This window comes from Eucyclogobius newberryi, unplaced genomic scaffold (assembly GCF_026437365.1).
Source record: "Eucyclogobius newberryi isolate DKJ021-1_F unplaced genomic scaffold, fEucNew1.0.hap1 SCAF_4, whole genome shotgun sequence".
NCBI lineage: Eukaryota > Metazoa > Chordata > Actinopteri > Gobiiformes > Gobiidae > Eucyclogobius > Eucyclogobius newberryi.
Genome location: NW_027316056.1, coordinates 12,730,201 through 12,755,023, shown reverse-complemented (window position 1 = coordinate 12,755,023; position 24,823 = coordinate 12,730,201). Strand labels below are relative to the sequence as shown.

The 24,823-nt window shown below is 46.5% G+C and overlaps 1 protein-coding gene across 1 annotated transcript; it reads left to right on the top strand.

Annotated features, from left to right (window-relative positions):
* Positions 1-5,315: 5,315 nt before the first annotated feature.
* LOC140377398 (uncharacterized) lies at positions 5,316-8,648 on the top strand (the record flags this gene model as incomplete). The annotated part of the gene is made up of 4 exons (XM_072462787.1): positions 5,316-6,216; positions 6,325-7,224; positions 7,393-8,410; positions 8,636-8,648. Coding segments are annotated over 4 exons (2,832 nt in total), but the record flags the coding sequence as incomplete, so codon positions are not given.
* Positions 8,649-24,823: the final 16,175 nt, after the last annotated feature.

The following is a 24,823-nucleotide window of genomic DNA, read 5'->3' as shown; positions in this document are numbered from 1 at the left end:
ATTTCTGCGTTGTAGACCCCGTTTGTGCCCTGGTTTTAAAAACTCAATAGTTCTCTGAGACACCTAGCTGTGGTCTGCTTACAACTGTTACAACTCCTGGGTCCGGATTGAACACACACACACACACACACACACACACACAACTTTTTTCAAGAGTACTGGGTATTCCCCAGTACAAGAGAATGAGATTGGTTTATTAGGTTGGTTTATGGGGTAATTATTTAATAATATGATGGTAGTAATAGGCATTCTTCTATAGGGAGCATCTGAAAACATTAGACATCAAACAAATATAACCCAGCAGACAACAGAACATCTCACTTATCAGCCCATTGAGTTACGCATTAAGTGATGATCTCTTAAAAGCGATCAAAAGGAGGAAGGTATACCAAAGATTAATTTTACTTAATTGTATTAAAACTGTACTTTGATATAATAAGGGAATTCCAACTATATTAACTTTAGATTGTATTCATTTTAGTTTTTCTAAGTTGTGCTGAAACTGGCCTCACACAGACCACATTCCTAGATAAGGAGAAAGCTGCAGACCCAAGGACATCTCTGTGCGATGGAACAGCGAATGGAAGAATACTGAGAGAAGGCGTCAACCTTCATATCACACCCCATATGAAAATGTATAAATTGTTTGAGCGCACAGGAACAGGACTACGCCCGTGTAAGACGCCTCACATTCATTAGGGACATTTTAGGTAAGCGCTCTGGTTATCTGTATTAGTCTTGTAAATGGCAGGGATTAAACATCTGATTGATTTTAACTTTCTGATTCTTTCCCCTTCTTTCATAAACGAGCACGCCGACAGGTGTGATTGGAAATAATTAATACCATGTAACAAATTTACTCTATAGCGCCCCCTACCCATTCTGTGAAAAACTCAACATTGTCTGATTTGTTTGAAACTCATGGGTTATGGGGTAAAAAAAAGTGAATTTCAGATATTGTGTATTTAGGGCAATCGCGATCAAAACACGGTCCCGCTGGAAGGCGGTCGTGTGGGAAGGCGGTTGCGCGGGTGGCGAGAGCCATTATCGCCGCTACCTCGGCTTTAAATTATTATTATTGTTGGGGGGGGGGGGTTCCTTGGAGAGATGCCAGCTTCTACTGTTAGAACAATGATTGGAAGGAGCTAACAAATTAATTAATTAATTAAAAGGGGTAATCAAGTCTGGCAACTCGTTGCCAGGGAGGGATGTGTAAGAGGCATTGTGTTATGGAATCAGCTCCTGCCATGTTAAAAGAGGCCGACACAGTCTCTTCATTTAAGACCAGGCTTAAAACGTTCCTCTTTAAAATCTCTTATGGTCAGGACCGTTAGGAACAGAAATAAAATCCTACAGTTTCAGCTACGCTGCCCTAGGAGCAACTATGCTGGGGGAACTATGACATCTTGAGCACTATCCTCTGCTAAAGACTAGTTATTCTATCAAACAATATGTAATATTTAATTTCACTTTAAATCTGTTCATTGCCTTTTATTCTTCCTTTCCCACTTTGAGTGGGGAGTGGGACAGACACATCAATTTAATTCAATTCAATTTATTTTTGTAAGGCCCAAAATCACAACAATGGTTGCCTCTGAGGGCCACAGTGAGAAATGAATCAACAATGTCTGTGGTTGCGATGGAGTCAAACAATGTCTGTGGTGGCGAGGGACGATGTCCCAGAGTCCTCTGTCCTTAGACCCTCGATGACCTGTGGACCCAGATGATCCTCGACTCGGTCTCTACTCCAGATGAACGGTTCTTCATCTGCCTGGAAGAACTGGTTCTCCTCCTGAAAAACTGGTTGTCCTCTTGAGTGGCTCCAGCTCCCATCTATCGAACGTCCGCCTGTCCGTCTGTGAGAGTCAGATCCCCCTTCATTGTGGAACTCCTCCAGGTTTTTATTTTTTCACAAACAGGTTTTTAAGGACATGGGAGCTTGGGAAATTTGTCTAAAGACATTGGATGCTGGGACATTACCAAGTCCCTATGAACATTGTTTAATCTGTTTTTCACTGTCGCCCCTCGAAGCAACTGCTGTTGTGATTTTGGACGTTACAAAAATAGATTAAATTGAATCTCAAACCGAATAGTTTTTTTTTAACAGAGTTTTGAATCCAAGGATAAAGAAGGCAGATATGTAGTGGTTTAAGGGAATATTAATGGAAAGGTTTTCTCTCTTTTAAATGTGTGTGCTCCACCAGGGAGTGATATCACTTTCTAAAGAAAAAATTAAATCAATAAAATGTGAACCGAAATTTACTTTTTGTCCTAAATATAGTACAGCACTTAAAACTATTTGCTTATAAAAATAAGAGTTAGAAATTAAACAGTTCTATAAGCTTGAATTCACTACTCTCATAAACGTAAAAAATGCCACGTTCCAAAATGCCATCAATTGTGTGTAGTTGTCCATAAAATATATTATGCGCTTTTAGAATCTAGAATCTATGTTGATTTTGTAAAATGTATTTGTAATACACTGAAAATGAAAGGCGAATACATTTTGAACAGTGTGTTTTCTTTAAAGAGTTTTACAACTTACAGTTCAGCCTTTTTTATCCTTGTTTAGCTATTATACTTTCCTATTGGCTCTTTCTCCTTAAGGGGAGTGGTTTATAAATGACCATCTGAATGCCCTATTTGTGAGATTGTGTGCTCATGGGCGTGGCCTCTGTCTCTCTCAGCCAATCAGAAGCCCTGTACCTGTCCTATAAAATGTCATTACAGTGATGGGCAGCATCTGAGTGAGTTGTTGTTGGGGCCCCCTGGTTACAAGTGGCACAACTAACTGGACCTTTCTTTTGGAGACTGGCAAAATGGGAGTTTGGATCTTGTGTTTATTTCTGCTCGCTCTTGGGATCTTCACTGGTAAATTGCTTTATTTAGTATTGATGAGATCCTAAACTTGTTTTAAATTGACTTTATTTTGTTCATTAGTCGACAGCAGTGTTGAAGGGTGGAATGAAATCAAGCATAGCCCAAAAGGTAACCCAAACTCATAAGACAATTTTGGAAATGTCAGAATCTCTATGTTGTGAAATGATCATGTTTTTGTTTCAGATTTGTTTGCTGATGAATCCATGAAGAATGTTGTTCAATTGCTCCAGTCACTGATCATCAAGGTGGACCAAAATGCTACTGAAGGTGAATTAATGCAATGCAAAGTGGAGCTACATCTGAGTACTAAGCAACTATAAACTTGTATATTATTTGTACACACAAGGAAAGTATGAGCCGTGCCAACCCTTCCATAAACATTGTCATTTCAGTTCAATTGGAAACTAATGCAGTGGAAGCGTCAGCAGGGGGAGTCCAAAACAAGGTGAAGTAGCCCAAATGTCTTGGCTGTCAAACTAGTATCAAAATTAGATGCCCAAACATGACAAATCCCATCAATGATACAGGAATTTCCTTCTTGCGTAGTTTAGGATTTGTTTCACAACATATTAAGTGATAGAGTACCTGTTTAAAAATAGAATTTTACACTATGAAATCTAATTGGTCAAACAAAATAAACAAAGAATATACATGTTTGTATATGCAACGCTTTGAACTCTACTTGGACAGGCTTGTCACCATAAACTGTTCTAGAAAACTGCTTCAGTTTTTTTTTTAATTTTTTTTTTTTTTTTTTTTTAAATGAAACATTTTTAACTTAATATTTACCTTCAACCACAAATGGCATATCATCTTTAACCCTTAGTTTATACAAACTAATCCTGCCTGGGTTGGGGGGAGGGAGGTATACCACCTAAAATGGTTGCTGCTAACGAACGATCGTTTCTCTTTCTAGACTAGAAATGGTCTGTGAAACAATTCACCTAAAGGTCGGAGCAGAGTTTGGACGTCATGGTGAAGAATTGAATTGTGTGGTTAGACAAAGCTGGAGGAAAAGTCGTGTTATAACTGCAATATGTTCCTTAGAACTTTAAACTCAAAATAAAATTAAATTAGCCCAAATACAACCGCTTAAGTTCTCTGGATTATGGGGATATCATTTGTGATATATGGCCTTTTTTTTTTTTTTTATTATATTTTAGGTCCAGTGTTGGTAAGATCAGTTCTGTGCAACTTCATGGAATGTGGGCATATTTGTGCTTTTGTATTGCTGTTCAAATGAACTTTCTGTTTAATTCATGGTTGTCCTGTATCTACTCTACATGAATGCAGTTTCATTGACTTGTATTTCTCCTCGTGTATGAAATATTCAATTTGACGGTTCAGGTTTAAAGTATGCAGTTATTTTCCATTGTTGGGTCAGCTGGTGCTAGCCCCACCCCTAATCTGAAAACAAAATCACTGCGAAATCTTGCATCATAAGACTAAAGAGCTGCTCATATGTCTTCGTCAGTCCAGGCAAGAAACTCGTCTAGGATCAGTCCAGCCGGCTTTGTAGTACGGGCCTCGAAGATTAATAAAGGTTTGAACTGAAATCCAAACTGCCTTTTTATTTACAGACTAGTTCAATCACCCTGGGCACCGGCAACAACGGCACTACCCTGGGCGACGGCGCCAGCAACAATGCCAACAACGGCACTACCCTGGGCGACGGCGCCAGCAACAATGCCAACAACGGCACTACCCTGGGCGACGGCGCCAGCAGCAACAACGGCACTACCCTGGGCGACGGCGCCAGCGGCAACAACGGCACTACCCTGGGCGACGGCGCCAGCGGCAACAACGGCACTACCCTGGGCGACGGCGCCGGCGGCAACAACGGCACTACCCTGGGCGACGGCGCCGGCGGCAACAACGGCACTACCCTGGGCGACGGCGCCGGCGGCAACAACGGCACTACCCTGGGCGACGGCGCCGGCGGCAACAACGGCACTACCCTGGGCGACGGCGCCGGCGGCAACAACGGCACTACCCTGGGCGACGGCGCCGGCGGCAACAACGGCACTACCCTGGGCGACGGCGCCGGCGGCAACAACGGCACTACCCTGGGCGACGGCGCCGGCGGCAACAACGGCACTACCCTGGGCGACGGCGCCGGCGGCAACAACGGCACTACCCTGGGCGACGGCGCCGGCGGCAACAACGGCACTACCCTGGGCGACGGCGCCGGCGGCAACAACGGCACTACCCTGGGCGACGGCGCCGGCGGCAACAACGGCACTACCCTGGGCGACGGCGCCGGCGGCAACAACGGCACTACCCTGGGCGACGACGGCGCCGGCGGCAACAACGGCACTACCCTGGGCGACGACGGCGCCGGCGGCAACAACGGCACTACCCTGGGCGACGACGGCGCCGGCGGCAACAACGGCACTACCCTGGGCGACGACGGCGCCGGCGGCAACAACGGCACTACCCTGGGCGACGACGGCGCCGGCGGCAACAACGGCACTACCCTGGGCGACGACGGCGCCGGCGGCAACAACGGCACTACCCTGGGCGACGACGGCGCCGGCGGCAACAACGGCACTACCCTGGGCGACGACGGCGCCGACGGCAACAACGGCACTACCCTGGGCGACGGCGCCGGCGGCAACAACGGCACTACCCTGGGCGACGACGGCGCCGGCGGCAACAACGGCACTACCCTGGGCGACGACGGCGCCGGCGGCAACAACGGCACTACCCTGGGCGACGACGGCGCCGGCGGCAACAACGGCACTACCCTGGGCGACGACGGCGCCGGCGGCAACAACGGCACTACCCTGGGCGACGACGGCGCCGGCGGAAACAACGGCACTACCCTGGGCGACGACGGCGCCGGCGGCAACAACGGCACTACCCTGGGCGACGACGGCGCCGGCGGCAACAACGGCACTACCCTGGGCGACGACGGCGCCGGCGGCAACAACGGCACTACCCTGGGCGACGACGGCGCCGGCGGCAACAACGGCACTACCCTGGGCGACGACGGCGCCGGCGGCAACAACGGCACTACCCTGGGCGACGACGGCGCCGGCGGCAACAACGGCACTACCCTGGGCGACGACGGCGCCGGCGGCAACAACGGCACTACCCTGGGCGACGCCGGCGCCGGCGGCAACAACGGCACTACCCTGGGCGACGACGGCGCCGGCGGCAACAACGGCACTACCCTGGGCGACGACGGCGCCGGCGGCAACAACGGCACTACCCTGGGCGACGACGGCGCCGGCGGCAACAACGGCACTACCCTGGGCGACGACGGCGCCGGCGGCAACAACGGCACTACCCTGGGCGACGACGGCGCCGGCGGCAACAACGGCACTACCCTGGGCGACGACGGCGCCGGCGGCAACAACGGCACTACCCTGGGCGACGACGGCGCCGGCGGCAACAACGGCACTACCCTGGGCGACGACGGCGCCGGCGGCAACAACGGCACTACCCTGGGCGACGACGGCGCCGGCGGCAACAACGGCACTACCCTGGGCGACGACGGCGCCGGCGGCAACAACGGCACTACCCTGGGCGACGACGGCGCCGGCGGCAACAACGGCACTACCCTGGGCGACGACGGCGCCGGCGGCAACAACGGCACTACCCTGGGCGACGACGGCGCCGGCGGCAACAACGGCACTACCCTGGGCGACGACGGCGCCGGCGGCAACAACGGCACTACCCTGGGCGACGACGGCGCCGGCGGCAACAACGGCACTACCCTGGGCGACGACGGCGCCGGCGGCAACAACGGCACTACCCTGGGCGACGACGGCGCCGGCGGCAACAACGGCACTACCCTGGGCGACGACGGCGCCGGCGGCAACAACGGCACTACCCTGGGCGACGACGGCGCCGGCGGCAACAACGGCACTACCCTGGGCGACGACGGCGCCGGCGGCAACAACGGCACTACCCTGGGCGACGACGGCGCCGGCGGCAACAACGGCACTACCCTGGGCGACGACGGCGCCGGCGGCAACAACGGCACTACCCTGGGCGGCGCCGGCGGCAACAACGGCACTACCCTGGGCGACGACGGCGCCGGCGGCAACAACGGCACTACCCTGGGCGACGACGGCGCCGGCGGCAACAACGGCACTACCCTGGGCGACGACGGCGCCGGCGGCAACAACGGCACTACCCTGGGCGACGACGGCGCCGGCGGCAACAACGGCACTACCCTGGGCGACGACGGCGCCGGCGGCAACAACGGCACTACCCTGGGCGACGACGGCGCCGGCGGCAACAACGGCACTACCCTGGGCGACGACGGCGCCGGCGGCAACAACGGCACTACCCTGGGCGACGACGGCGCCGGCGGCAACAACGGCACTACCCTGGGCGACGACGGCGCCGGCGGCAACAACGGCACTACCCTGGGCGACGACGACGACGGCGGCAACAACGGCACTACCCTGGGCGACGACGGCGGCAACAACGGCACTACCCTGGGCGACGACGGCGGCAACAACGGCACTACCCTGGGCGACGACGGCGGCAACAACGGCACTACCCTGGGCGACGACGGCGGCAACAACGGCACTACCCTGGGCGACGACGGCGGCAACAACGGCACTACCCTGGGCGACGACGGCGGCAACAACGGCACTACCCTGGGCGACGACGGCGGCAACAACGGCACTACCCTGGGCGACGACGGCGGCAACAACGGCACTACCCTGGGCGACGACGGCGGCAACAACGGCACTACCCTGGGCGACGACGGCGGCAACAACGGCACTACCCTGGGCGACGACGGCGCCGGCGGCAACAACGGCACTACCCTGGGCGACGACGGCGCCGGCGGCAACAACGGCACTACCCTGGGCGACGCCGGCGCCGGCGGCAACAACGGCACTACCCTGGGCGACGCCGGCGCCGGCGGCAACAACGGCACTACCCTGGGCGACGACGGCGGCAGCAACGGCACTACCCTGGGCGACGACGGCGGCAGCAACGGCACTACCCTGGGCGACGACGGCGCCGGCGGCAGCAACGGCACTACCCTGGGCGACGACGGCGCCGGCGGCAGCAACGGCACTACCCTGGGCGACGACGGCGCCGGCGGCAGCAACGGCACTACCCTGGGCGACGACGGCGCCGGCGGCAGCAACGGCACTACCCTGGGCGACGACGGCGCCGGCGGCAGCAACGGCACTACCCTGGGCGACGACGGCGCCGGCGGCAGCAACGGCACTACCCTGGGCGACGACGGCGCCGGCGGCAGCAACGGCACGACCCTGGGCGACGACGGCGCCGGCGGCAGCAACGGCACGACCCTGGGCGACGACGGCGACGGCGGCAGCAACGGCACGACCCTGGGCGACGGCGGCAGCAACGGCACGACCCTGGGCGACGGCGGCAGCAACGGCACGACCCTGGGCGACGGCGGCAGCAACGGCACGACCCTGGGCGACGGCGCCGGCGGCAGCAACGGCACGACCCTGGGCGACGGCGCCGGCGGCAGCAACGGCACGACCCTGGGCGACGGCGGCAACGGCTGTGCTGCTAGTTTCAAGGATGTGCGGTTTGCTTTTAAATAAAACATTTTACCGTTTGGCTGCAGCTGATTTCAAATATTTGAATTCCTTTGTTCAAGTCCACTACATTTGGATGTTGGGGTGCTCGTTTGGAACTCTAACGATCAATATCGTTTTTCACCAAGTCCAAAAGCACATTACGCCACTTATCAGTCTTTCTTAACACCATCAATTTATTTTTAATTCTAACTCTTTTTGCTCTCTTCGTCCAGTTTGACCGACTGAAAACACATGTTGCCGTCGCCATTTTTTTTTACGCCAGGGGTCATGCTTCAACAGACCATGAGTTGAACGTTCTCTGCTCGTTAAGTGAATCAAAATGAATCAAAATTATTCAACACAGCGTTTTGTTTTTTGAGTCTGCGAAATATAAATTAAAAATTGACTTAATGCTGATTTTTATTTTATTTTTATTTTTTTTTTTATTTTTTTAATATATATTATTTCCAGTCTAATTTTGACTGTCGGGTTACGGCAAAAACATTATTTTGCTCTGCCTAAACTAAAGGTATCACATTTTTCCTTAAGTTAGTCTCATGGGAGTTTAGTCCTGGATTGTGTATTTTTCAGGATTGTTTCAAATATAATTTGTGTGATGCTTAAGTACATGGTTCTTAAATTGATCAGAAGGGCAACATTATTCCGCAGTTTCAGTCCAATAATTCTATTGCATTTAGTCTGCCAGTCGTTCCGTGTGATCAATGGGCACTTTGACGGGGTGTGAACATCCTATTTTTTTGGCTCCTCAACCGAGATGTACTTTTTCCATCTGTCCAGACATGGATATCCTTTTGTAGCATTTAAGATCAATACATTGAAATGACTTAAATATTTTCCCCTTAAGTTCTGATTTGAGCATTTAATATTCCAGTAGGCAGTGTTGTACGTGAACGCGTTCATTGAACGAGAAAGTTCATGAACTTTCGTTCATTGAACGAAAAAGTTCATGAACTTTCGTTCATTGAACGAGAAAGTTCATGAACTTTCGTTCATTGAACGAGAAAGTTCATGAACTTTCGTTCATTGAACGAAAAAGTTCATGAACTTTCGTTCATTGAACGAGAAAGTTCATGAACGCGTTCATGAACTTTCGTTCATTGAACGAGAAAGTTCATGAACGCGTTCATGAACTTTCGTTCATTGAACGAGAAAGTTCATGAACGCGTTCATGAACTTTCGTTCATTGAACGAGAAAGTTCATGAACGCGTTCATGAACTTTCGTTCATTGAACGAGAAAGTTCATGAACGCGTTCATGAACTTTCGTTCAATGAACGAGAAAGTTCATGAACGCGTTCATGAACTTTCGTTCATTGAACGAGAAAGTTCATGAACGCGTTCATGAACTTTCGTTCAATGAACGAGAAAGTTCATGAACGCGTTCATGAACTTTCGTTCATTGAACGAGAAAGTTCATGAACGCGTTCATGAACTTTCGTTCATTGAACGAGAAAGTTCAATGAACGCGTTCATTGAACGAGAGTTCATGAACGAGAGTTCATGAACGCGTTCATTGAACGAGAGTTCATGAACGAGAGTTCATGAACGCGTTCATTGAACGAGAGTTCATGAACGAAAGTTCACTGAACGCGTTCATTGAACGAAAGTTCACTGAACGCGTTCATTGAACGCGTTCATTGAACGAAAGTTCACTGAACGAAAGTTCACTGAACGAAAGTTCACGAACGCGTTCACTGAACGAAAGTTCACGAACGCGTTCATTGAACGAAAGTTCACGAAGGCGTTCATTGAACGAAAGTTCACGAAGGCGTTCATTGAACGAGAAAGTTCACGAAGGCGTTCATTGAACGAGAAAGTTCACGAAGGCGTTCATTGAACGAGAAAGTTCACGAAGGCGTTCATTGAACGAGAAAGTTCACGAAGGCGTTCATTGAACGAGAAAGTTCACGAAGGCGTTCATTGAACGAGAAAGTTCACGAAGGCGTTCATTGAACGAGAAAGTTCACGAACGCCTTCATTGAACGAGAAAGTTCACGAACGCCTTCATTGAACGAGAAAGTTCACGAACGCCTTCATTGAACGAGAAAGTTCACGAACGCCTTCATTGAACGAGAAAGTTCACGAACGCCTTCATTGAACGAACGGTATTACTGCTGAAGAACGAAACTGTGAACGCGTTCATTGAACGAAAGTTCACGAACGCGTTCATTGAACGAGAAAGTTCACGAAGGCGTTCATTGAACGAGAAAGTTCACGAAGGCGTTCATTGAACGAGAAAGTTCACGAAGGCGTTCATTGAACGAGAAAGTTCACGAAGGCGTTCATTGAACGAGAAAGTTCACGAACGCCTTCATTGAACGAGAAAGTTCACGAACGCCTTCATTGAACGAGAAAGTTCACGAACGCCTTCATTGAACGAACGGTATTACTGCTGAAGAACGAAACTGTGAACGCGTTCATTCTGGTGTCTGTGAACGGCAAAAATCGTTCTTTTTATTTTTGTTCAATAAAGTGTCAGATTTCTAGAGACTTCCAGGCGAAAAACACACTGTTATGTTGCCCAAAAAGAGCCTATGTCTGGCAAGTGTGAGAGCTCTGAAGTTGTAGAGGCCGATAGCGCAGACAGATTTCGCCTGTCGCACCGCGCTGCGCATGTGCATCAAAACAAAAAGCAGCAATGACGCAACCGCAACTTCTAGTCAACAGAACAGCAAGAGTTGCCCTGCTACGACCATTTACGTGAGTTTTATGATAAGGTCGGTGAGGATGGGAACAATCTAACATTTCTGTTCAAACTTTACCCAGCAAACTACCACTACCACCACCACCACCACCTGCCAGTAAGGCCTGTACAGGAACTCGCGGCACAACATTACAGTCAGTATGTTTCCATTGAGCTTCATACTTTGTGTAACACCGGTATAGAACTGCTCGGATCTGAGCTGAAAGCCATTTTTCATACAAAGTAATCCGACAAGCGTTTTCATTTGATACCTGTAGAGTTTTGAATCGGATACAAGATTTTTTTTTGTCTTACCGTACAAATCTTAAAAATCCATATACATAGTTTTGTCCCACTCCTCAAATACAATCTTTTTTTACAATCAGGTTAATGTCAGTATTAGAGATTGATGTAGGAAAGGGTTTTTGGTGAAGATTAGACCTTTGGGACCAGGCTTGTTACCTGGGTCTTGAATGAAAAAGACAGGTGTGGCCGCACAGTTTGCGGAGCAGCATTATCTGCCAGTACTAATAACTATGCCTGTGCCACACTTGATCAAAATCCATAACAGTTGCAATATATAAAAACACTTTTATATTTTGAAGTTTTACAACAAGCAGCCTAAACTAAAATGTAAGCTCTGGATATCAAAATGTATAAATGTTTTTTTATCACATAATAGAAAATCAAACTAAGTCATTTGACTTAAACAAGACTATTACAGGTACTTAGAATTAAGGAGATATTACAACCAAAATATTTAACATAGCAACAACTATAATACTCTATTTCTATGACAGCATATGAATCAGAACTTTCACAAATAATACAATCTAAACTATATAAATGCATGAATTATCTGGGCAATAAAGTGAGCCTTTTATCCATTCACGCTAACACAGCCCCTCCATCCAAACTTTGCTCCAAAAGCATCCAAACTTTCCCAAAAGGGCTTCCACGCTGCTCGGTCCTCAGTTGCCACGATAGCGGAGGTTGTACTTCCGGGGGTCAAGTTTTTACCGAAATGTGTTTTGTGTCTCTTTTATTTTTTAATTGTAGATAAAACTATAACTGGATTTGCGAAGGTTCCATGGAAAATTTAGAATATTAATCTAGTTTATTTCGTACATTGTTAAATACGTTTTTCACTGTCACCCTTTGCGACAACCGCTATTGTGATTTTGGGCATTAGAGAAATAAATTGAATTGATTAGTTCAGATTTGGACCAAAAATTGATAAGAGACCTTTGAATCAATATTAGCTTCAAGGTACGGACTAAAAAACAGCCCGAATCACAGACATGAGCATCCGCACGGGATAAGATTTACCTGAGGACCTCAGAGTTTGCTGAAATACAATAGGTAAAAGTTGGGGGAATTTTTTACAAACAATATCACAGACATGGATGATTCACACGGGACTAGAAACACAGAGACAATGTTCAGAATTATTACAATTTACCCGAGGTCCTTAGGAAAAACAAATCCCGTCTGGATGGGGCTAAAGACATACATCTCCCGTTTCTGCCCTCAAATGTCCAATTCACTAGCAAGAACCACAACCCAGGCTGTGATACAAAGTGTTTATTGCCGTACAAAAAACATGAACAGAATTTTATGCCATTTTGGGGCTTCTGACGATGAGGGCTGTAGACTCCCGGGCCTCGATACCCCCATCTAGGAGATGTATTAGAATAATTACAATGATTAAAAGAGGGTGGGAGGGAGGAGCACGGAAATCATTAACACGGGTGTGCGACAGGTGTCTCCGGGACGGGCACATCACTTTTAGATTGATTCTTTCCCATGTTTGAACATCCCTAGACGTCAACGCTCTATCTGCCTCTGCACACGTCTGTGCTGAGCGTATGTATCTTTTACCACGACTCTCTGGTCGACGCCTCCACCTTATATGTGGCGCTTTGTATCTTTAACGACGGACCCAGCCTCTTCTGCCCCTCCCTAGATTTTGCTTTCGCTAAATTAATTGTCCCTGACAAAACTCGACCAGAGTTAAAACTCGCTCTTGACCAGTGGGTAGGTGTGCCAGGCTCTTCCTAGACTTTTTAGTGGCCTGAGCTTGAAGGTCTCTCCTCAGATTTAGGGGGTGTCGCCCATATCCAATGCCAATTAAAACTTTAGTCTTACCTACACCTACATAGTTTGGTCACATAATTTGCCGGGAATGTAGATTTAAGAATATCCCGGATGAGCCCCCAATATGTCACAACCTATCTGATCGACGTTCATTTCCTCACAGATTTTGAGACTCCGCAGCAGACCTCTCATCGATCTGCAGCAGAAGGACACCGAACCAGGAGAGCGCTGGATTTCTCCACAGGCGCTCGCCAGGTAAAGCACTGTAAAAATTCATTACCTGGGTTTTTTAAGTCTGTATTGGAACTGGAGATTGAAAAGTTGATGAAAGGAGAGAAAAAAAGGTATTGTGTTTAACAACCAAATCTGTGGAACCTGAAATGTGAGCTAGTGATTCTTTTAGCTGCTGTTGGTTCTAATTACTGAGAATAACAAGACAAGAATCTGGTCGTTATAATAAAAGTATTCATAAGAAGGTGGATCTTTTCTGGCACCTCTTGGTACCAGGCTGTACCTTCCAGGACATCCTAATATGGTCGTGAGATGCGACCCTTGACCCAGACAGAGAAGTTGGGGGAGCAGAGACAGACACAGCCAGACAGAGCAAAGAATGTGCAGCGTGTGTGTGTGTGTGTGTGTGTGTGTGTGTGTGTGTGTGTGTGTGTGTGCTTGCGTGCGTGTGTGTGTGTCTCCAGTCTGCAATAACAATGATAGGTATATTAATGCATTACAATATTAAATGCTTATTAATTCCTTCACTGCTGACACAAAGAAAGTGGGTTTTAATTGTAGGATCTGGCAACCCAAAATGAGATCATTCTGTTTTCTTATTGGTTAGAACAAAATTGAAGCAAAAAGACCTTTCACAACTTAAAATGTTTTATAAAAGTGAAGAAATAAAGGCAAGACACTTCAAAACCTCGTCTGTAGTTCACGCAATATTGCATATATTTGGGATGGATAAATCTGGAAGTATTTCTACAGACAGTTGAACGTGTGGGTTGTCTTCTGTGACACTGCATGACCTTGTGTTTCCCATAGCAAATTGCTGTTACTTTGTCCGCAGAGCTACTTTTGGTGTCTGACTTTACAATACGTAATCACATAATGTATACGATCTTATCTTGGATGTTATTTTGCGGGTTTGAAATGCATACCTCATGTTTCTGACCTACTCTGCGAGGTATGAAGATCTCGTCGAAGTACATCTTGGTGGACGGAATATGTCCAAAAAACTGGACAATTTTCAGAAAATAGGCGAATGGTAGTAGCTTGACTTTACTTGAGATGTTTCACAGTATAGCATTAAACATATTCAACTCCATGGAAACAAGCGGGTGACACCACAAGGTCAAGTTACAGGCCACAGCGAGAATACATGTTTGTCCGCGATTAAACTGTGAGACTGCATGTTTTTCATTGTTTTTGGGCAATTAAAACAGCTGGAATATAATAAATGTAAAATATGAAGGCATGTGGCTGATGATTCAATTAGACATGTTCTGTTGCTTCATAAATCATTTGTTTAGTAAGACTTGGGTGTTAAATATCAAATTTCAGATTCAGACTTCCCTGGCCGTTCCCACGACAACAGCCCAAACTCTTCTTCCTCCAGCGGCTGACCGAAAGGAGGCGGAGGCTGAGCTGTTACGTCAGGTGATTAAAGATACTGTATATTGAGCATGGAAAGTCACAGTAAATCCTGATTCAACGGGACCTGGTCAAAGCAGAACTGCGACAGGAAATCCGACGCAGAGAGCAAAAGCTGTGTGAGATCAGGTCCTGTGCCAAAGCCTGCAAGGTGAGTTTCACACCGTTATTATTATTAAGTGTACATTCATTATCGCGCACGTCCGATGGCACAGAATACCAGACAGACTTCTGCGAGTCGAAGAACAAATAATTTCAGTGGAGATTTAAACAAAAATGTCGCATGCAGCACTTACACTTCACTTACCAGTAAAAGTCAGTTGTATGTTTTGTGCCTCCAGGACAGTTTGGATGCCGAGGGCCTGAAAGTCGACAGTGTATTTTCAAACGTGATTCACATCGTGGAGGAGGCGTGGCAGAGAGCTCTGCAGCCTCTGGAAAGCAGGTCAATCAAACATGGTTTTCCGCAGGAGTTTGTCTTTCTTGTCAGAGTCAACAGTGTTTCAAGGCTGAGGTTCTGAGACAGCAAAAAATACAGATTTAACCGTCACAGGGACTTACAAAAGTGTTTAATAAGGTAAAAAATGTGACATAGTTTGCCTTTTACACTCACAGAAGAATGGATGGTTGTAGTACCAAGGCTAATTACCACCAATAGAGGGAGTAGTGAGTCCGTGGTTGAAACGTTTGCCCATGAAAGATTTGATCACATCTCTGAGCTCAGTCTGATCATTTAGTTGTGTCCTGAGGCAAATAAACACGTTAAACTTTTAACGTTCACGGGGGGAAGGGTGCTGCGGCAAAGGACTGTAGGACTTCTAGCGATAAAATAATATATATCTATCTGAAATTCATGAATATAAATTAAAAATGCTTTATGGGTTGGAGTAAATCCTCAGTTTGACAGCCCTGTTCTAAATATATGTATCCATAGTGTATTTAAAGTCTCTTGGAAAACAACTTCATATTGGAGATTTATACAGAGATTTACACAGCTCGCGCTCAAACCTGTCACAAGGGGAAATTCATGCTATTGAATGATCCATAGGAATAGAAAACAAGAAAGAAACAACATTGGGGGAATAACTACCTTGGTGGTCACGTTTGGGTTCATCATTCATGTTTTATGTGAGTAAAGTATGGGTAGTGAAGGAATTAATAAGCATTTAATATTGTAATGCATTAATATACCTATCATTGTTATTGCAGACTGGACACACACACACACACACACACACAGAGCAAATTCTTGCTCTGTCTGTCTCTGTTCCCCCAACTTCTCTGTCTGGGTCAAGGGTCGCATCTCACGACCATATTAGGATGTCCTGGAAGGTACAGCCTGGTACCAAGAGGTGCCAGAAAAGATCCACCTTCTTATGAATATTCATAGTCTTTGTCCTGTGTGTGAGAAGCCCCCAGATGAGGGGCAGAGATGTCTGATGGGAACTTGAGGGACAAGACATGCGTTTTAATCTGTTAGTTTTGTAATCATAGGGAATAAACACTTTTATTTTAAAGACCATAATCTTGTCTTGTTATTCTCAGTAATTAGAACCAATAGTAGCATGGGCTAGCAAGGGTAGCATGGGCTAGCCAAGTGATAATAGCCAAGTGCGGAACATTTCACCTCCTGTTTAGCGTCTGCGTTTGGACGGGCAGATTTGGTGCACACTTTCTCAATCCCTGAGCAGCTGTGGTGGCAGAAGCAGTGCCGAAATGTCCCCATTGTGTGGACAAATAAAGGCTTATCTTATCATAAATAGCAAATGTGGCACATTAATAAATCAACACAATACAAACCCTAGGCTGATGTCAAAGTATTTGACGTAAGATGATTATGTTTGTCTAAATTCAATGTTTTTTGTTATCAGATTGTTCCTCTCTCAAAGCGAAGGCTGAGAGATTTCACCAAGCACGCTGTGAACACGAGCTACGCCTTTGGGACCCTTCAAACCACACTGTCCACCATGAAAGAGCAAATCCAAGAAGAAGTGGACAAGCTTTCTGCTCTAGGTTTGTGGATCTGCAAAACGTAAAAACGACTTTGATACAGATTTCAAAGGTGTTTTTCCAATATGTATAAAGACCATGCCACAAGGACTAAACCAGGACTAAACGAGAACCAGGTCTAAACCTTCGAAACAAAATCAAAATGACAGTTTGTAATGATTCTAGGACAAAAACAAAACTAAACCTTGCCATATAAATGACTGTGCAAGGAGCGTGCTGAAATCCTCAAATCAAGACAAAACTGGGTCTGGATCAGGCCATGACAAACCAGGACTAGACCAAGTGAAAAAACACTAATATGTGTGTAATTTATACAATAGTGAAAAAGGTGCAAAAAGTGAAGTAAACGGATCTGAATCTACTGCGGGACAAAGGCCACTCCAAATAGCGCTCTTCCATGTGAAACTTTAGGCACCATGATCTGTAGACATTGTGAAAGTGTTTTCCTTTTGTTTACTCATACATTGTGCTCCGTGGATATGCCCAGCAATCAAAGATAACCATAAACCAGGTAAAAAAAACACCATCATTTCGACAGTTACGCCGCAAAATCCTCCATCGAAGTAGTCCTCCAGCTCTATTTGAAACAATAGGGATCCTGAACTGTTGTGACGCTGCGTGAACACGACCTGTGATTGCATATTGTTGTCATGACCTCTTCTCTTTCTGCAGTGGACGTGGAGCTGGACCCTCGCACTGCTCACCAGTGGCTGCTCGTCTCCAAGGACAGAAAGGCGGTCCAGGACGGCGGCCAGAGTCAGCAGCTCCCCTGTAGCACGGGGAGGTTTGACACGTTCGGGAACATCTTGGGGGGGGGCGCTCACTTCAGCTCGGGGGGGGGGGGGGGGGGGGGGCTACGGGGAGGTGCGGGTGGGGGGCAAGAGCGGCTGCGACCTGGGCGTGGCATCGGCCACGCTTCCTGCTTCGGATGAGCGCAGGCGCTTTCCTTGCTGGCTCCAGCTTGCTATAGCTGCCCCCTTATTTATTTTGCTTTTTAATCAGTTTTTGTCGTACATGAATTTTTATATATGACTTTTAAGAACATTTTTTACAGTTTTAACAACAAATCTGATGAGCCAGCGACAAGTCCGGGAGAAAAAGGGAAACAGACTGGTGAATGCGGTCGGAATTATCTACAAGAAATGAATGAGCTACAAGCACGGATATTCGCTTTAGAAGCTGAAAAAGGACTGCACGATACAATTCCAGTGTCATCCAGTGGTAACAAGTCAGTTTTTAGAAGAAAAACTGCTACTTTCAACCCAACCCAGAGTGTGGGTTTAATCCCTCATTCGTCCAGGAGGGTTCCATTGTAGAAACAAATTCAGTTGTATCATCTGGACTCTGATTTTTAGGAAAAACTAAACATTTCGACTTTCATCTGAGAGTCTTTCACAATCTGGGAATCAAGACCGGTCTTGGTTCCTGTAACTGAGATTTCTAAAGTCTGTGCTGAACAGTTTGTCAGCACCACTCACTCACATAGTTAACGTGTTGCTTCAATCTGGAACATTCCCAATGTCTCTCCTTAAGAAGAGCAGTCTTGATGCTGCAGTCCTGAGTCATGACCGGCCCATCTCTAATCTGACATTTTGGGGCAAAGTCCTTAAAAAGGTTGTTTCCAACAGCTCACAGATTTCCTCTTAATAAACAACTCATTTGATGTTTTTCAGTCAGGTTTTAGACCTCATCACAGCACTGAGACTTCTGTTGTCAAGGTGACAAATGACATCCGCCTGAACACTGACACTGCAGGCTTTATTATAAGCACTTTTGGATTTTTTGCCTCTTGCTGCACTTTTTTTTTTAAAAATTCTGTTTGTTTTGTTGCTGTTGTTTCATACATGCAAAATAAATTAAATCAAATTAAATTAACATATTGTCAGTTTGTGAAGAAAATGTTCACCTCTGTCAACAGCTTCGCTAGACTTTTTATTTTGAAATAGTCACAACTGAATTGAGATAAATATTCAAAATGGATGCTATTGTTGACACAGGTTCATCACTGACCTTTGCATAAATCGTAAAATAAATAGTAAATATTTACTGTTCCGTGTTTGTTTTTGACATTATAATGAGCAAATATCCGCGTCTCAGTCGCCTTCAAAACAAGCCTCAGGGAAAAAAGAGCAAGAGTAATATTTACTTGCAGCCTAAAGTGACCGAAAATGGTCCGGGAATATGTATGTTTTTTTTCCTTCGCACTCTTTTTCAACCTTTATGTTAAGAAATAGTTAAATTAGTTTTTTTGCGCCTCGTGTGCAATAATTCACGTCTTTTCTTCCCATCGAGATCAATAAATGAAGGACAAAATGAGGTCCAAATGAGGTCCAAACGAGGACGTGCGAATTTTAATGAATGTTAAGTATTTTACCGTCATTGATCCACCGGAATCATTGAAAGACAGACGCTTCTTCAGTGGGAAAAGGCCGCTCGGGTCGCTGACGTTTCCACGGGTAAAACAGGGGTCGAAAAATCGTGATTATTCAGGTCACAATATAATCGTAAGAGTTTTTTTTGTGCAATGTACATCCCAAAAATAGACGTAAATGTGAAGATTAAAAAAAATGAATGTATCCGTCTGTTTTTGTCACATTTAACTTATTTTGTTCAGTTGAATGAACGATTTCACAGTTTTTTAGCCTCAATTATTGTGAATGATTGTTAAATTGTGATGTTTTTTCCTCACAATAATCGTAACAATAACGTTTGATAACGCAACATCCCAATTCTCACTAAGTCACCAAGAACCAAGAACCAGCAAAAGTTTCAACTGTGCAAATTTGATGCAATTTGTATTTATTTATTAATTATTTTATTAATTAATCAATTTAATTTTTGTATTTATTGTATTTTATTTATTTTTTATATATTTTTATATTTATTTATTTATTTGTCTTTTCATAAACAAATAATCAGAACACAAAAGGACCAGAGAGTATGAATCAAAAGAAAAACACAACATAAATACAAACAAAATCACGGCACAATTGAATTAAAACACAATTCTGTCCATTGAATTTGTCCATTTCCAGATTAAAGTGACGTATGACAGGTTTTTACAATGTTCTACTTTAGACTTTATTTGGTGTATTTATACCTGTTGTACAAAATTATAGTTTTACACCAGGTATTTGTGGAGAAAAGTAAAACAAATCTTGACAGGAAGTGACATCACACCAGGGACACTGGTTCCAGTCAAAGTTTATGCAACATTTACACAAAATAAACAACTTTTTTGACTCTCTAAACAACAATTCAATAAAATAAAGTCACTCTAAGAGATTTTTGTGTGTCAACTTTAAATAAAAGTGACATTAGATGAGTTTTGGCCCAGGGTAATTTCCTCGTGTGATGTCATCAATTACAAACTGGAAGTGAAATTATAAACCTAAAAAATGTGCTATTCTATGAAAAAAAAATTATATATTTTTTGCAAAATTCAAAATTTATTGATCTTAACTGCATTTTAGTGCGATGAGTCGTCCGACCTGCAGGGGGCGCTTTAAAGAATGAAAAGATCACAGCGTGTGTCAAAGTGTAGTCTATATTCTTTAGATGTAGTTGTTCAAGACAGTGTGTCTTTGTTTAAGGTCTCTTTGTTTACCCGTTGTCATGACACCTCTGCGTCCGGACACGCCTCAAAAGCAAATGTCAGAGAGCTTTGTTTTTTTTACGTTTTTTTTGCAGATCTGTGGATAAAAGAGCGGCCGATGTTCAGGGTTCATCACACGACTCAAGATGAAGAGCGGGCTCCTGGTTCTGCTGCTGCTCCTCGGCCTCTGTGGCCCCTCCTCTCAAGGTACCATGACGACCACGACGATCACGACCACCACAACCACGACCACGACCACGATCACGACCACGACGACCACAATAACGACCACGACGACCACGATCACGACCACCACAATCACGACCACGACGACCACGATCACGACCACGACGATCACAACCACGAAGACCACGATTACGATCACGACCACGACCACCACAATCACGACCACGAAGACCACGACGACCACGACCACGACGACCACGATCACGACCACGACGACCACAATCACGACCACCACAATCACGACCATGACGACCACGATCACGACCACGGCGATCATGACCACGACGACCACGATCACGACCACGAAGACCACGACCACGACGACCACGATCACGACCACGACAATCACGACCACGACCACGAAGACCACAATCACGACCACGAAGACCACGACGACCACGATCACGACCACGACAATCACGACCACGACCACGAAGACCACAATCACGACCACGAAGACCACAATCACGACCACGAAGACCACGACGACCACGATCACGACCACGACAATCACGACCACGACCACGAAGACCACAATCACGACCACGAAGACCACAATCACGACCACGACCACCACAATCACGACCACGAAGACCACGACGATCACGACCACGAAGACCACAATCACGACCACCACAATCACGACCACGAAGACCACGACTACGACGACCACGATCACGACCACCACCACGACCACGATCAAGACCACGACGATCAAGACCACAATCACGACCACCACGACGACCACGATCACGACCACCACGACGATTACGACCGCGACGATCATGACGATCACGACCACGACGACCACGATCACGACCACCACGACCACGACGACCACGATCACGACCACGATGATCACGACCACGAAGACCACTACCACGACGATCACGACCACGACGATCACGACGACCACGAAGACCCCGATCACGACCACGACCACCACGACGATCACGACCACGAAGACCACGACCACGAAGACCACGACGAACACGACAAAATTAAGAGTTTATTATGATTATTTATGTTTTGATCTCTCCCTCTCTCTCTCTCTCTGTCTCTCTCTCTCTCCCTCTCCCTCTCCCTCTCTCTCTCTCTCTGTCTCTCTCTCTCTCCCTCTCCCTCTCTCTCTCTCTCTGTCTCTCTCTCTCTCTCTGTCTCTCTCTCTCTCTCTCTCTCTCTCTCTGTCTCTCTCTCTCTCTCTCCATCCCTCTCTCTCCCTCTCTCTCTCTCTCTCTCTCTCTCTCTCTCTTTCTCTCTCTCTCTCTTTGTCTCCCTCCCTCCCTCTCTCTCTCTCTCCATCCCTCTCTCTCTCTCTCTCCCTCTCTTTGTCTCTCCCTCCCTCTCTCTCCCTCTCTCTCCCTCTCTCTCTCTCTCTCTCTTTGTCTCCCTCCCTCCCTCTCTCTCTCTCTCTCTCTCTCTCTCTCTCTCTCTCTCTCTCTCTCTCTCTCTGGGAGAACGTATGCCAGCTGAAGTCGAATCCTTACTATGCGACATTGCCCTGGCCGGGGTACATCTCAGGCTTCCCTCAGAGAGACTGCACACCTGCAATGCCAGGTAACTGCAAACCTACGGGGCACGTGTCAAGTCAGCCACGCCTTATATTAGGGGGCGCGGCAAACCTACGGGGCATGTACCAAGGGGGAGGGGAAGTGTGGGAGGAGATAAACATCTGTCGTGTCTCGCAGCGCTGGACTGTACGAAGCTCTTCACGGACACCGACATGTTGAACAGCCCCTTTCAGACCCTGATGGACATCCCCAGCGCAGAGGCGTGTCTACAGAAGTGCAACGACGACCCACGCTGCAACTTCTTTGTCTACTATGAGGGGTAACATATAATAATACATATAGCCGCAAGCGGCAATGATTGGTCCGCGCCCCCGCCTGCTGCCGCCACAAGATCTATTTAGGAAAACAAACGCTTTGTATGGGGCTGACGACCGCATGTAAAGCTCGTTAAAGGTAATGTCCATTTTCCTACTACTAATTAGTATGCACGGGGCGTGCATGAGTGGAGGAGTGTGTTAGTGAGTGTTTGTGTTTTGTGAAGCACTTTGTGACTTCTGTCTGTGAAAGGTGCTATACAAATAAAATTTACTTTCTTAATTAATTACTCACTTTGGAAGTTCGATTTCGTGCACACTACAAGCACACTTTTGCAGCTGTGCCTTACGGAACTAACAGGCCTCTCGCCAGCTTGTGGCGCTCAGGCCTAATAATCATAGTGATAATAGTGATAGTAATAATAAACCAAATAATAATAAACATAATAATAATAATAGTAGTTGTAAAAAAGACTGCTAACATATGATAACATTAAATAAGGCCATGCAAAATAAAATGCAGAATAAGAGTGATTAAAATATTATATATTTCCAAAATGGTGAATAGGAAGTATTCACATGAATATTAAGGTCCTCTGAAGAAGAACTTGCAGAACTTTAAATGAGGATCTACTACATGTTATAGATCAATAAAGTACCCGAGGGAAAATAAAGCATGACACGTCTCCTTTAAGGCCCTACTGCCATCCTAGAACAAAAGAACAGAGGAAGTTGATTGCATTTAAATCGTCTGACACAGGCCCATCCTGGACCCCCAGAGTTTCTCGCACCCCAGCCAAAACTATGAAAAAAGTTATTATCCGGAAAATACGGTATGTGCCAACAGAAGGGTCCAGGTTCGAACTAGAGATGTGAAGTCTACAATGTCATAAAGAATAAGGACCAAGTGATGTTTTTCTAGAACAAACCCCTCTCATGATATTAAAGGAACCTCGTTTACTTATGAATCATACAATTAGAAAAGGAAATTACAACACATCAATTAACCAATTGGTGTTCTGAAAAATTCTAAAAAATTTACTTTTTGTTAACGTTCAGGGGGTCAGAATTGGGGTGGTTTGTGGGAGAAAAATAATAATAACAGAAACTTTTTTTCTGGCCATTTTTTTTCAGCTATAAAAATCAAGCTAGAGTGCAGTGATTTTGTCATATTGTGCCCGGTCACAAATTAACCCGTTACCATTTTTTTCAGCCGTCTACGACAAATAAATCTAATAAGTCTTTTATGAATTTTTAAAAATCAAAATTGGAGAAGGCGCTAGAGAGCCATTTTATTAGCTAGTCACTACATTTGCATATCATTGCGTTCAGCTTTGAAATCTCCCAAAACGCTACGGCAAAACTTTCCAAGAAAAAAATGTTGAAGAAATGTAGCATTTTTTTTATATTTCCAGAAATCGCGATTTTGTTTAAAATTCTCGATGACCATACCATAAAACGTATCAGCTTCAGAATTCAAATACTTCATTGCTCATGGGTTTTGTGTCCTGTGGGCAAGTTTGAAGTGATTTCGATGAAAACTGTAAGAGAAAATGTCAAATGTACGACGAGGTGCACTTTTGTCAGCGCCTCGTTTATTCAAAATGGGCGAATTCCTGTATGACTTAGGGCGGGGTCATAGTATTATTTTTTACATGTCCTCCCATGAACTATTTTTTGGAGTGAGCGTCATATTTTTAAGGCCACTTTTTTTGGCTTTGGGCTCCCATTGGCCCCATGTTATTTGATTTTTGATTTTTGAGGTGGCGCTACTGAGCCGTCTTTCAATATTTTTTCACGAAACCATCCATCTTCTTCCGCTTTATCCGGGGCCGGGTCGCGGGGGCAGCAGTCTGAGCAGGGACTCCCAGACTTCCTTCTCCCCATACACTTCTTCCAACTCCTCCGGGGGGATCCCGAGGCGTTCCCAGGCCAGCCGAGAGACATAGTCTCTCCAGCATGGCCTCTTCCCGGTGGGACATTCCCAGAACACCTCCCTAGGGAGGCGCCCAGGAGGCATCCGGAACAGATGCCCGAGCCACCTCAGCTGGCTCCTCTCGACGTGGAGGAGCAGCGGCTCTACTCCGAGCTCCCCCCGCGGAGGAAACTCATTTCGACCGCTTGTATCCGCGATCTTGTTCTTTCGGTCACTACCCAAAGCTCATGACCATAGGTGGGGGTAGGAACGTAGACCGACCGGTAAATAGAGAGCTTTGCCTTTCGACTCAGCTCCCTCTTCACCACAACAGTCTGATGCAGCGACTGCATCACTGCAGCCGCTGCACCGATCCGCCT